Source organism: Carcharhinus amblyrhynchos, unplaced genomic scaffold (assembly GCF_965287045.1).
Source record: "Carcharhinus amblyrhynchos unplaced genomic scaffold, sCarAmb.v2.hapA scaffold_82, whole genome shotgun sequence".
Lineage (NCBI taxonomy): Eukaryota > Metazoa > Chordata > Chondrichthyes > Carcharhiniformes > Carcharhinidae > Carcharhinus > Carcharhinus amblyrhynchos.
Window position 1 is genome coordinate 585039 of NW_027649822.1, and position 13634 is coordinate 598672.

At 47.9% G+C, this 13634-nt stretch overlaps 1 protein-coding gene across 1 annotated transcript in view; it reads left to right on the forward strand.

Moving 5' to 3' along the window:
• LOC145337934 (NACHT, LRR and PYD domains-containing protein 3-like) overlaps window positions 1-9451 on the forward strand; it is an 89276-nt gene extending 79825 nt beyond the window's left edge. Inside the window, exons 7-9 of the mRNA XM_080182717.1 lie at window positions 1214-1384; window positions 7322-7489; window positions 9313-9451. Coding sequence (XP_080038843.1) covers window positions 1214-1384; window positions 7322-7489; window positions 9313-9451 — 478 coding nt within the window. The remainder of the gene's footprint in view (window positions 1-1213; window positions 1385-7321; window positions 7490-9312) is intronic.
• The last annotated feature ends 4183 nt before the right edge of the window (window positions 9452-13634 follow it).

Sequence of the window (13634 nt, forward strand, 5' to 3'; positions counted from 1 at the left end):
AACATGACCAAGTGTTGCCAAGTGCATCATTGAATTGAGTTTAATCTTCCTCCTCCTATTTCAGCCCTGTGTTCAGTAACCAGGCCTTCCTCACTGCTCTCTCCAGAGCTGCTGCCTATGAAATTGCTGCTGGTGCCAGCATTGCCTGAACCAGGACTTCCCCTGCAGCGAGTGGTTAACGGCTGGAATTCACTGTCCGAGAGTGTGGTGGAGACACGTTCAGTTGAAAATTTCCACAGGGAATTGGATTATTATCTGAAAAGGAAGAATGTGCAGCGATACGGGGAGAACTTGGGGGAATGACACTTAGTAAATTGCTGATTCAGAGACTCAGTGCAGACAGTGTGGGCCGAATGGTCTCCTTCTGCTCTGTAACAATTCTGTGATTCTACCTGAGAGAGATACCAATGGCCCTTAGTGGACACTGGTTAAATTACCTAACCCTGTTAACACTGCAACATCACCAGCTTCCAGTTAAAATATCGATACATTTCCAACCATTATCTTCACAGAATTATTGCCGAGCGCCACGAGGTGAAATGTGTCTGCCCCGGCTCACCAAACTAGTATTAGGAATTTGTCTCATTCTACTGCCTTCTCCTCGTATCTTTACACATTGTTTCATTCGAATGTTCATCGACTGCCCTCTGTGATGCCTCGAATCAGCCCACCTCCACCACACTTCCCGGCTGTAATTCCAGACCCGAACCACTGGCAGTGTGAAAAAGGTTTCTCTCTCATCATCTTCAACCCCACCACACACTCCATTCCTGAGCCACTGACCATCCCATGTCCCTCCCTGTGACTCAGGGTAAGGACATGGGAATCCTGAGCTCTTCCCTTTCACCATCATCCTTTTTATCATTTAATCACTCAGGCACTTCCATTTTGTTCTTTCCTTGTCACCCACCCATCCCCAGCTCCCTGTTACTTCAAACAATTTAATTCACTGCTACTTCCAAGTTCTAATTTTAACTAATTAAACTGAAACTAAATCTGTTTTTTCACAGATGCTGCCTGACCTGATGAGAGTTTCCAACATATTTATTCAGATTTCAGATTTACGGCATTAATATAATTTTGCCTTCTGTATGAACTGAAGTTGTGTTTCTTGAATGTCCCGCATTGTACATTATTATTGTTAATGATCTTATTCTTAAAAACACTGGGGATTTACCCTGATTCCTGTTATTTTTCTCTCTCTGATCTCCAGTCTCTGGGATAATGATCTCACCGATTCTTGTGCCGAGGACCTGGCCTCTGCTCTCAGTACAAACCGCTCGCTGACATATCTGGATCTGGGTTACAATGAACTGGGAGATTCAGGAGTGAAACGGCTGTCTGAGGCTCTGAGGAATCCGGACTGTAAAATACAGAAACTGTAGTAAGTAGCAGACTGTGTGAGATTGTGTTTATAATAACTGAATATTCAACAATATAATTTCACCACTGGTATTTGTATAAAAACACTGCCCATTAGTATTGGTGTCAGTTATGAATAAGGAAAATTGTTTTTCCTCTGACTCCTGTTGCTTCTCTCTCTGATCCCTGAGCAATGGGATGTCAGTCCCACAGATCCTTATGTTGAGGGTGTGGGGGAATAATGTTATGGTGCACCCTCTGAGGTTCTCTCCTCCTCCTCAGATGTGTACAGCTCTCCCCGGACACAGCATCCATTGATTTGTGAAAGAGGGGAGAGTGAATAGATGACAGTAAATGGAGGACAGGACATGCTGGTGGAGTCTCGCTGTTAGTAACAGATGACAGTACAGCAGCGAGAGGTGAACTTAGTTCCAATGATCAAGATGCAGAATCGGTTTGGGGAGAGATAAGAATTAACAAAGTTAAAAGATCACTTGTGGGAATCATTTAATCGCCCCTAACAATATTCAGAATCTCTGACACAAGAACAAAGAACCATCCAACACAGTAACAGGCTCTTCAGCCCACCAAGCCCACGGCAACTCCGAACCCTTATTCAGACCCAGTACTTACTGCCCATTCGTGGATTCTATTCCTCTGTTCATTCCTTGTTCATGTATCTATAAAGATGTACGTTGAACGTTGGTAACATGTCTGCTTACACCACCTCCATTGGCAGTGCATTCCACACCCCACCATCCTCTGTGAAAACCTTCCCCACACGTCTCCCCTAAACTTTGCCCCTCTCCCCTTCACCCTGTGACCTCTTGTAGTTGACCATTCCACCGTGGAGAAAAGTCTCTGACTGTCCACCACATTGAATTGATGCCTCTCATAATTGTGTTCACCTCCGTCAGGTCACCCCTCAGCTTCCCTTTTTGTACTGAAAACAATCCATGTTTATCCAATCTCTCCTCATACCTTAACCGCCCTTGACCAGGCTACATTCTGGTGAACATTCTTTGCACCCTCTCCAAAGCATCCCCATCCTTCTGGTAGTGTGGAGAACAGAACTGCAAGCAATATTCAAATGTGGCCAACTCAAGTTTCATTTGGCTTGCCAACTTGTCACCCTCACCACAAACTGCATTCCCAAACCACTGACCATCCCATGTCCCTCCTGAGCCACTCCAAGTAAGGACATGGGGATCCTGTGATTATGGTCCTGTCCCATCATCACTTTTACCATTTAATCACTCCTGTAATCCCAGTTTGTCCTTTCTTTGTTTCATCCCCAGCCACCCACCGCTGTCCCTTCAATTGTTTGCTGGAGCAGACGAGTGAAGGAGCAGAGAGAGAGCTAAGATTTTACCTGTTTAAAAACCTGTTTAAAATAAGTTTAAAGCACTTTGTTCTTTGTAGAACTGTTTAAAGCATTTATTTTATTGTATTTACTGCTTTAAGAATTCTGAGGGAGTGTTTAGATAGAGGTGTGGACCAGCCTGCTTTAAATCAGCGCCAGGTTTAAAAGGAGGCCTGGTGTAGACAGCGGGCAGCGGAGTGAGTGGGAAGCAGAGTGAGTTAATAGGGCTTAATATCAAAAAGGGCTGGAAGGAAAAAAGGCCAGGTGAGTTTGTTTGAAAAAACAAGGAAAAAGATTCTTCTCAAACCCACTACAGTGAATAATGGAGGGGCATGTGATGTGTGGTTTCTGTATGATGTGGGAGCTGGTGGACTCCAGGGTCCTTCCCAATGACCATGTCTGCAGTAAGTGCAGGTTGCTGGAGGAGCTCCAGCTCAAGGTGGATGAGCTGGCCTCTGAGCTACAGACACTGAGGCTCATCAGGGGGAGAGAGGGTGCCATTGTCAATGGGGTGCAAGTGACATCCACCCCCCCTAGACTGGCTAACTCTAAGGGTCAGGGACAAGAGGGGGCTGCTGGGAGGAGGAAGGGGGGTGAGGAGCGGAGGCCTCAGCCTCTTAATCTGCAAAACAGGTTTGAGGTTCTTGCTGCCACTCTGGAAGAGGACGAGGCAGGTGAGGTTGGTGAGCAAACTGCACACGGTACAGTGATGCATCAGGACATAGGCAAAGAGAAGGGGAAAAGGAATGTAGTAGTGATTGGGGATAGTGGGGTGAAGAGTATTGACACTGTCCTTTGTCACAATGACAAAGTCCACAGAAGGGTGTGTTGTCTGCCTGGTGCTCGGGTCCAGGATGTCGCAGCTGGGCTGCAGAGGAACCTGGAGCGGGAGGGTGAGAATCCAGTCGTAGTGGTACATGTGGGTGCCGGCGACGTAGGCAAAATGCGAAGTGAGGATCTGGGGAGGGACTATGAGAAGCTGGGAATGGAATTAAAAAGTAGAACCGACAAGGTGGTTATCTCTGGGCTACTGCCTGAACCGAGTGCAGATGGGCGTAGGGTTGACAGGATTAAGGAAGTGAATGGGTGGCTCAGAGATTGGTGTGGGAGGAATGGGTTTGAATTTATGGGGCATTGGCACCAGTATTGGGGTAGGTGGGACCTGTTCGGGCGGGATGGGGTTGGTCTGAACCGTGCTAGGACCAGAGTGTTGGCGAATCGAGTAAAGAGGACTGTAGACAGGGCTTTAAACTAATTAGGGGGGGGGAGGGTGCGAGGGTAGGTGATCTTACGAGGTCTAAAGTTAAGGAGAGGGTACAGGTAAGGGAAGAGGCCGAGGATGTCCCAATAATAGAGGGAGTAGGGGGCGTGAGTACGGTTGGTGGAGTTACGGCAAATAGGGTCCAGGTGAAGGCTGGGATGAAAGCACTTTATCTGAATGCACGAAGCATTCGGAATAAAGTGGATGAGCTGGTGGCGCAGATCAACACAAATGGATATGATCTGGTGGCCATTACAGAGACGTGGCTGCAAGGTGACAGGGACTGGGAGCTGAATATCCAAGGGTATCAAGTGTTTAGGAAGAATAGGCTGGAGGAAAAAGGGGGGGGGGCGTAGCTCTGCTGATTAAGGATAGCATCAGGGTGGTAGCAAGGGATGATATTGGAGCCAAGGAGCAGAAAGTGGAATCGTTGTGGGTGGAGATTAGGAACAGCAAAGGGAGGAAGACGCTGGTGGGTGTCGTCTATAGGCCCCCGAATAATGATCTGGAGGTGGGGCGGGCTGTTAACGCGCAAATAAGTGCGGCGTGCAGGAATGGGACGGCTGTAGTTATGGGGGATTTCAATCTGCGTATTGATTGGTCGACCCATGTTGGACACGGTGGGCTCGAGGAGGAGTTCTTGGAATGCTGCCGGGATAATTTCCTTGAGCAGTGTGTGTTGGAGCCGACGAGGGAGCGAGCTGTCTTGGATCTGGTGCTATGTAATGAGGCGGGTAGAATTAGGGACCTTGTGGTGAAGGATCCTCTTGGAGAGAGTGATCATTGTATGGTGGAGTTTCTGGTGCAGATGGAGGAGGAGAAAGTGGGTTCCCGGACACGCGTCGTTTGTTTGAACAGAGGGGAGTATGGTAGGATGAGAGAAGAATTGGCGAATGTGGACTGGGGGAGCGCGTTGGAAGGTAGGTCTGCTGAGGAGCAGTGGAGGATCTTTAAGGAGGTCTTTCTTGGTGCTCAGCAGAAATTTATTCCGATGGTCAAAAAGGACTGTAGGAGGAGAGGTAATAAGCTGTGGATAACGAAGGAGGTGAAGGAAAGTGTTAAATTAAAAGCGGAGGAATTTAGAGTAGCTAAGAGTAGTGGGCGAGAAGAGGATTGGGAGAGGTTTAAATGTCAACAAAGATTGACAAAGAAGTTGATAAAGGAGTGTAGGAGAAACTATGAAGCTGGACTAGCGCTTAATATAAAAAAGGATAGCAAGAGTTTTTATAAATATATAAAAAGGAAGAGGCTGGCTAGGGTGAACGTTGGTCCTTTAGAGGATGAGAAAGGGGACCTAGTGGTAGGGGATGGGGATATGGCTAAGGTCTTGAATAACTTTTTTGTTTCTGTCTTCACGGAGGAGGACGTGAATAATTTACCGGGTGTTAGCGATGGAAAGGTGGTAGGACTGGAGGGTCTTAATGACATTACTGTTACTAGAGAGGCGGTGCTCGACAGACTGGAGGGGCTGATTGTGGACAAGTCCCCAGGACCGGATGGAATGCATCCGAGGGTTCTGAAAGAAATGGCGGAGGTGATAGTGGATGCCTTGGTGGTTATTTTCCAGACGTCGCTGGATTCCAGGGAAGTGCCGGAAGATTGGAAAACGGCTAATGTTACGCCGTTGTTTAAGAAGGGTGCCAGTCAAAAGGCAGGGAATTATAGGCCGGTTAGTTTAACGTCTGTGGTAGGTAAAATGCTAGAATCCGTCATTAAGGAGGAAATTGCAAGGCATCTTGAAGGCAATTGCTTGATAGAGCAGACACAGCACGGTTTCATTAAAGCGAAGTCGTGTCTGACAAATTTACTGGAGTTCTATGAGGATGTGTCTAGGGCGGTCGATAGAGGAGAGCCGGTGGATGTGGTCTTTCTGGATTTTCAGAAGGCGTTTGACAAAGTACCTCACAAGAGGTTATTGCAGAAGGTCAGGGGACTTGGAGTTGGGGGTAGGGTGTTAGCGTGGATAGAGGATTGGTTGTCAAATAGGAGGCAGAGAGTGGGGGTCAATGGGTGCTATTCGGATTGGCGGTTGGTGACTAGTGGAGTGCCCCAGGGGTCGGTGCTGGGGCCTCAGCTATTTACCATTTATATAGATGATCTGGAGGAGGGAACCGAGTGTAGGGTGTCGAAATTTGCGGATGACACCAAGATTGGGGGAACGGCAAATTGTGCGGAGGGTGTGGAGAGTCTGCAGAAGGATCTAGATAGGCTGGGCGAATGGGCCAGGAAATGGCAAATGGAATTTAATGTTGGCAAGTGTGAGGTGGTCCACTTTGGTCGGAATAATGGTAGGGAGGACTATTACTTACGGGGCGAAAAACTGCAGCAGGCAACGGTGCAGAGGGACCTCGGGGTCCTTGTGCATGAGTCGCATAAACCCAGCTTGCAGGTGCAAGCAGGTGGTCAGGAAGGCAAATGGGATGCTGGCCTTCATAGCGAGGGGGATTGAATATAAAAGTAGGGAGGTCTTGCTGCAGCTGTATAGGGCATTGGTGAGGCCGCAGCTGGAGTACTGTGTGCAGTTTTGGGCGCCGCACCTGCGCAAAGATATTTTGGCCTTGGAGGGAGTGCAGAGGAGGTTTACTAGGCTGATACCGGAGTTCAGGGGGTTGAGCTATGAGGAGAGGCTGAATAAACTGGGCTTGTACTCGTTGGAGTTTAGAAGAATGAGGGGAGATCTTATTGAGACGTATAAGATGATGAATGGGATGGATAGGATAGAGGTGGAGAGACTCTTCCCACTGAAAAAAGACAGTAGGACTAGGGGGCACAACCTCAAGATAAAGGGGGGGGTGTTTTAGAACGGAGATGAGGAGGAACTTCTTCACTCAAAGGGTGGTGAATCTCTGGAATTCTCTGCCCGTTGAAGTGGTGGAGGCTGCCTCGCTAAATATTTTCAAGAAGCGGGTTGATGGGTTTTTGATAAGAGAGGGGATTAAGGGTTATGGGGAGAGTGCGGGAAAGTGGAACTGAGCCACGACAGATCAGCCATGATCTTATTGAATGGCGGGGCAGGCTCGAAGGGCCAGATGGCCTACTCCTGCTCCTATTTCTTATGTTCTTATGTAAACCTGTCAATTCACTGCCAGTTCCCAGTTCCAATGGAACCTCAAACTTTACCCCTGTTTCTCTCTTCACAAATATTTCCCTAACCTGCTGAGCATTTCCAGTTTATTTATATTTCATTTTCAGCATTGAGTATTTCCTCATTCTACAGAAATGCAAGTTGTGTTTTTGGAATGTCTCCTACAATACATTATTATTGTTATTAACAGTATTATATAAAACACTGGGGATTGAGCCTGATTCCTGTTATTTCTCTCTCTGGTCTCCAGTCTGTATAGTAACGCTCTCACAGATTCTTGTGCTGAGGATCTCGCCTCCGCTCTCTGTACAAAACAATCACTGAGGTTTCTGAACCTGGAATTAAACTGCTTCACAGATCAATCTGTCCCTGCTCTCCGCCGCCTCATACTGACCTGCAGGAGTCTGGAGCAGATAAAGTGAGTGTTTGTGTTAATTTTTAGTGTAATAATTAAAATATAAATGGATTTAAAATATAAACGGGCCTGAATCTTCCAAGCAGCAGCAATGATAAGCAGATTGCCGGTATGTGTGAAAATTCCCCCAACCTGAAACTGCTGCATATTTCTCCCAGAATCTTCAGCACTGTGACACCGGGAGCTCCATCAGAGCAGAGTCGGGGAAGAGAGAGCACACACCCTATTTACAGCACAGTGACCCCGGGGAGCTCCATCAGAGCAGAGTCGGGGAAGAGAGAGCACACACCCTATTTACAGCACAGTGACCCCGGGGAGCTCCATCAGAGCAGAGTCGGGGAAGAGAGAGCACACACCCTATTTACAGCACAGTGACCCCGGGGAACTCCATCAGAGCAGAGTCGGGGAAGAGAGAGCACACACCCTATTTACAGCACAGTGACCCCGGGGAGCTCCGTCAGAGCAGAGTCGGGGAAGAGAGAGCACACACCCTATTTACAGCACAGTGACCCCGGGGAACTCCATCAGAGCAGAGTCGGGGAAGAGAGAGCACACACCCTATTTACAGCACAGTGACCCCAGGGAGCTCCGTCAGAGCAGAGTCGGGGAAGAGAGAGCACACACCCTATTTACAGCACAGTGACCCCGGGGAGCTCCGTCAGAGCAGAGTCGGGGAAGAGAGAGCACACACCCCATTTACAGCACAGTGACCCCGGGGAGCTCCGTCAGAGCAGAGTCGGGGAAGAGAGAGCACACACCCTATTTACAGCACAGTGACCCCGGGGAGATCCGTCAGAGCAGAGTCGGGGAAGAGAGAGCACACACCCTATTTACAGCACAGTGACCCCGGGGAGCTCCGTGTTAGTTGATGGGGGGAGTGAATGGGCTGGTGTGTCGCTGGATGAATGGTTAGTCAGGGAGCTGGGGAGAGGTTGGAGGATTAGTTCTGGGTGTTGGGGGAGTGGATGAGTTGTATTGTGTTGGGTTGGAGGGTTAATCGGGAATTTGGATGGTGACTGGGAGTTGGTCATGTTGTTGGGGTCTAAACAGATGTGGTTGTGTGGTGGGGGGTTGGGATTGGTTAATAGCTTTGAAGAGGGCAGTGGGGTGGGGTTGGTTCTGGGGAATGAGTTTAAGTCAGAGGTTTAGTCAAGAATGTATCCAAGAGGCTGCTGGATATCGCACTTGGGGTGAAGGGGATCAAAGGTTATGGGGAGAAAGCAGGATGAGGCTATTGAGTTGGACGATCAGACATGATGGTGATGGATGGTGGAGCAGGTTCGAAGGGCCAAATGGTCTCCTCCTGCTCCGATCTTCTATGTTTCTATGTCAGGTGAGGAGAGGTTGGCTCAGGATGAGGCCAAGTTGGGAGGGTTAGTCTGATTAGTTTAAGGGCTCATGGGAGGTGGCCAGGCTGGAGGGGAGGTAGGGATGAGTGGGTCTAGTCAGATTGTGAGAGGTGTAGTATGGGGGATCAGTGGGAAGTGATTGGGAGACTCGGTTGTGCTATTCGGGTATTAGCCCAGGTGGTGAGCTGTCTAACATTACCTGAGTAACTATCCAGGTAAATTTTGTGGATCTGACCCAAGTCTCTGACTCTAACTGCAGCAGGGGAATTCCCCAATAGTAGTTCCTACCTCTGGGACAATTCCCAGGTAGATCAGTGTGTCAGGACATCCACAGGGTCCCGATGCTTATCTTCAGTTGTGTGTCTGGGTCTCTGGTGATCCAGAAACCAGAAGATTTGTCCCATTAACTCCAGTCTCCTGTTATTTACCCTGTTGTTCAATCTGTTTATTTCCTGTTTCATCTTTAATCTGTTTCAGGCTGGAGAGGAATCAGTTCAGTCCAAATGGAAAGACACAGCTGGAGTCACTGCGGGGAGTCAGACCGGGACTGACAGTGTCAGTGCGAACATCTCAGTCTATGAGCATTGCTGCTCCACCGGTTACAGTGAAATCCTGAATTGTGAAGATCTTCGACAGCTCCTTCTAAACCCTTCATTCCTGCCCCTCTCCCTCCCTATTCCATCAGCCCCTCCGGCCTGGCAGTGATTTCCCTGCTTACCTGGTTTCCCAGCTGGAAAACTGTTGTAGTTTTAGTCTCCACATTGAAGGAAAGATTGCTGCAAACCATTGTTTAAGCAGCAATGTGTTGTCGGTGTTCTCAGCAACAGAGTCTTCACCCTCCTTTCAAAATGGAGCAGCAGAGATCATTCTCCAGAGAGAGGGAACAGTGTGTGTGATTCTGACAGTACCCAGCAGAGGACAGATTGGTCAATCTTGTCAGAGTTTCCTCTCTGTCTCTGTGAATGAATTAAAGGCTCCACCAGCCTCTCCTCAAAACCTCTTTCACTATCTGGGGATTAAAGTCACACAATGCCACCATCTGCTGGTGGCTCACACCTACTGCAGGCGCTGCTCTTTGTGAGCCTCAGACAAGTTCAGTCAGTCCCATGTCTGCATCTGGGAACCGGTTACTGCAGTGTGAATATTGAACAATATTGACAGGGATTGGAGTTTACAGCAGGAACCCCGGCTGGTGAATTAACCCTTTTATCACCAGACACTGTACATGAACTCTGTTCCCTCATTGGGAACCATTGGAATGCTGAAACTAATTACATACACAAGCTAAAGAGCAGGGGACTAGTGTAAATACTGTAGATAACAGTGAGAGTGAAACTAAAAAGTTATAAGATACAGGAGCAGAATTTAAGGAATGCTGCTCATTCTGCACACAGTAAATTTTTAGGCAAGTATATAGTTTTGAAATGTAATGACTGTAATTTGTATACTACTGTAAAAATGCTTTTATTCTGCAATGTTTGCAATTTTTAGACATGTAGGTTTGCAATAGTTTGAGATTTTTATGAATAAAGTATGTTTTTGAAATAAAAAAAATCTGCTTGTTGAGTCCACTCCACCATTTAAACATGGCTGATAAGTTTCCAAACCCCATTGTCCCATCGTTTCTCTGTAACATTTGATCCCCTAACCAATCAGGAACCTATCTATCTCTGTCTTAAATACACTCAATGAACTGGCCATGCACAGCCTTCTATGGCAATGAATTCCACAGATTCACCACCCTCTGGCTGAAGAAAGTCCTCCTCATCTCGGTGCAAAACGGTCGTCCTTTTATTCTGAGGCTGTGCCCTCGGATCATAGTCTCTCCTACAAATGGAAGCATCTTCCTCAATTCCATTCTATCCAGGCCTTTCAGTATTCTGTAGGTTTCAATGAGGATCCCCTCGTGTTTCTAAACTCCGAGTACAGACCCAGAGTCCTCAAACGCTCCTCCAATCTCCAGCTTTTCATTCCCGGGATCATTCTTGTGAACCTCTTCTGGATCTTCTCCAGGGACAGCACATTCTTTAATACAGACCCAAATTTGTTCACAATAATCCAAAGGTAGTCTGACCAGAGCCTTATAAAGCTTCAGCAACCCTGGTTTTGGTGGCACAAAATATTTTAATTTCTAAATGTGGCAAAGACCTTGAGGTTAACAAATAAAACTCAGCTGATAAAGTCATTTCTTACATGTCAATGTCCCAGATTGGTTTGTCATGGTTAACCTAACAACAGGAGATTCAGATTCAACTTCCAGTCGCTTTCTCATCTGCTGGGGTTTTAACTGATGATATATCTTTTGATTTGAATTATTTGTCACGTGTATTAACATACAGTGTAAAGTATTGTTTGTTGTGCACTAGACAGAGCGTAACGTTCATCGAGGAGAGAGTAGAAAATGGAGTGTTACGGTCACAGCTCTGGTGCAGTAATGCACTACGGAGAACTAATGCAAGATAGGTTCATTTAAACGTCTGACGGCAGCTGGGAAGAAGCTGTTCCTGAATCGTGACCTCAGACGTAGAGCAGGAGCCAGACCAAACCGTGAGACAAACAGAAAGAATGCTTTCTATGGTGCACATTTCAAATTTACTGAGAGTCGTAGTGGACGTGTCAAATTTCCTTTGTCTGTGATCGCCTTGGACAAATATGAAACTGGAGAGATGTTAATGTTTGAATTGTAATATCTAATGGTGTAAAGTATCTGGGAGCAGAGTGGATTTGATAAAGGCTGGAATACAGACTGGGGGAATGAGCGGGAAGATGTTGTGCTGAATGAATGGTTCTTGTTGTAGGAGAGGGAAGGATGGAGAGAGGGAAGGAGGGTGAGGTGGACAGAGGGAGGGTGAGGGGGACAGAGGGAGGCTGAGGGGGACAGAGGGAGGCTGAGGTGGACAGAGGGAGGGTGAGGTGGACACAGGGAGGGTGAGGTGGACAGAGGGAGGGTGAGGTGGACTAATGGAGAATTTGAGAAGCTGCAGTTTCCATTTGAAGAGGTTCCCAGTGCCTCTGAGCAGCTGAACTTGGGAAGCCTTTGGACAGAGACGGCGCTGCTGCTGTTTACCCTCCTGGCCACCAGGGGCTGCTGTAACCCTCCCGGCTGGTGCTGCAGCTGCTGCTCCTCCCAGTGTCACCTCCTGCCGCCTCCGGCCCAGCCGCTGCTCGTTGGCGGAACATCCGGGACCTGTGGAGGGGCGGGGCCTGTGGAGGGGCGGGGCCTCCGCCATGTTGCCGTGACGTCACGGTGAGGCCCCTCCCCCTCCGTTTGTTTTTAAATAAAAAGGAAGAAGTGAGTGTTGAGCAATGGGGAAAGTGAGAGAAATTCCGAGCCGGAAACCCCGCCAGGAACCGAATCAAAATTAAATCAAATCCATATTTATATCCAGAGGCCGGGGCAGGACCGCGCCTGCGCGCTGTGTTCTCCCAGACTGCACCGCGCGGATCAGGATTAAAAAAAACACAATTTAAAAAAAAAACCGACCTTCCCGAATCGAGCAGGAACCAAAACTCTGCTAGGAGCCGATTAGGAATAAAAAATATCAACATTTAAGAAAAGATTAACAGCTACCAGCCGGTGCGCATGTGCGGGAGGGGGATTCTCCCAGAGGGCCGCGAGCCGCCACCGCATTGAAACCCCTGGCAACAGCAAGATGGTGCGTCAACACCAGATTCATCAACCGCACTCACAAGACAGCCCCGAACATCACCCAAGCACAACGCAACGCCAACCACGCTCTCAAGACCAACCGCAACATTGTCATCAAACCAGCAGACAAAGGAGGGGCCATCGTCATACTGAACAGAACGGATTACTGTAAAGAAGTGTACCGACAACTAAACAATGAGGAACACTACAGACAGTTACCCACAGATCCGACCAAAGAACACACTCGTCAACTCAACAATCTGATCAAGACCTTTGATCCGGACCTTCGGAGCACCCTCCGTGCTCTCATTCCACGTACTCCCCGCATTGGAGATCTCTACTGCCTCCCAAAGATACACAAGGCAAACACACCTGGCCTTCCCATCCTATCGGGCAATGGGACCCTGTGTGAGAACCTCTCCGGCTACGTCGAGGGCATCCTGAAACCCATTGTACAAAGAACCCCCAGCTTTTGTCGCGACACTATGGACTTCCTACTGAAACTCAGCACACATGGAGCAGTTGAACCAGGGACACTCCTCGTCACAATGGATGTCTCAGCGCTCTACACCAGCGTCCACCACAACGATGGCATTGCTGCGACTGCCTCTGAACTCAATGCTGACAACTGCCAGTTTCCAGATGAGGACCCAACTAGACAGCAGGCATTCTGGGACTGGGTTTTGTGCAAAGTGAAAGGATTATTTGGAAATCTAGTTGTGAAAGAACCCTTGGGGATGAGAAAAAAATAACATGGTCAAATTCGTTCTGAAGGTGGATAGTGAGGTAACTGATTCTGAGACCAGGGTCCTGAATCTCACTGAAGGTCACTATGATGTTAAAAGGCCGTGATGGACAGGGAAACATCACTGGAAGGAAAGACAGTGAGTGACCAAGGCAGACAGTTAAGGAAAGAATAAATGAAATTCAGAAGTTGTTTGTTCATCCTTGGTGCTGGAACGGTCTGGCATCTGTGACCCAGACCATGGCTTACAACGGAAAGTAGAAATAGCATCAGATTTTAGGAAGAATCATACAAATTTGCAAGAAAAGCAATATGCACGAGAGCTGAGAGAAGTTTAAATTTCAGCAAAGGACAACCAAGGGATTGATTAAGAAAGAAACATGTACGTTTGCAAGCTGGACACAT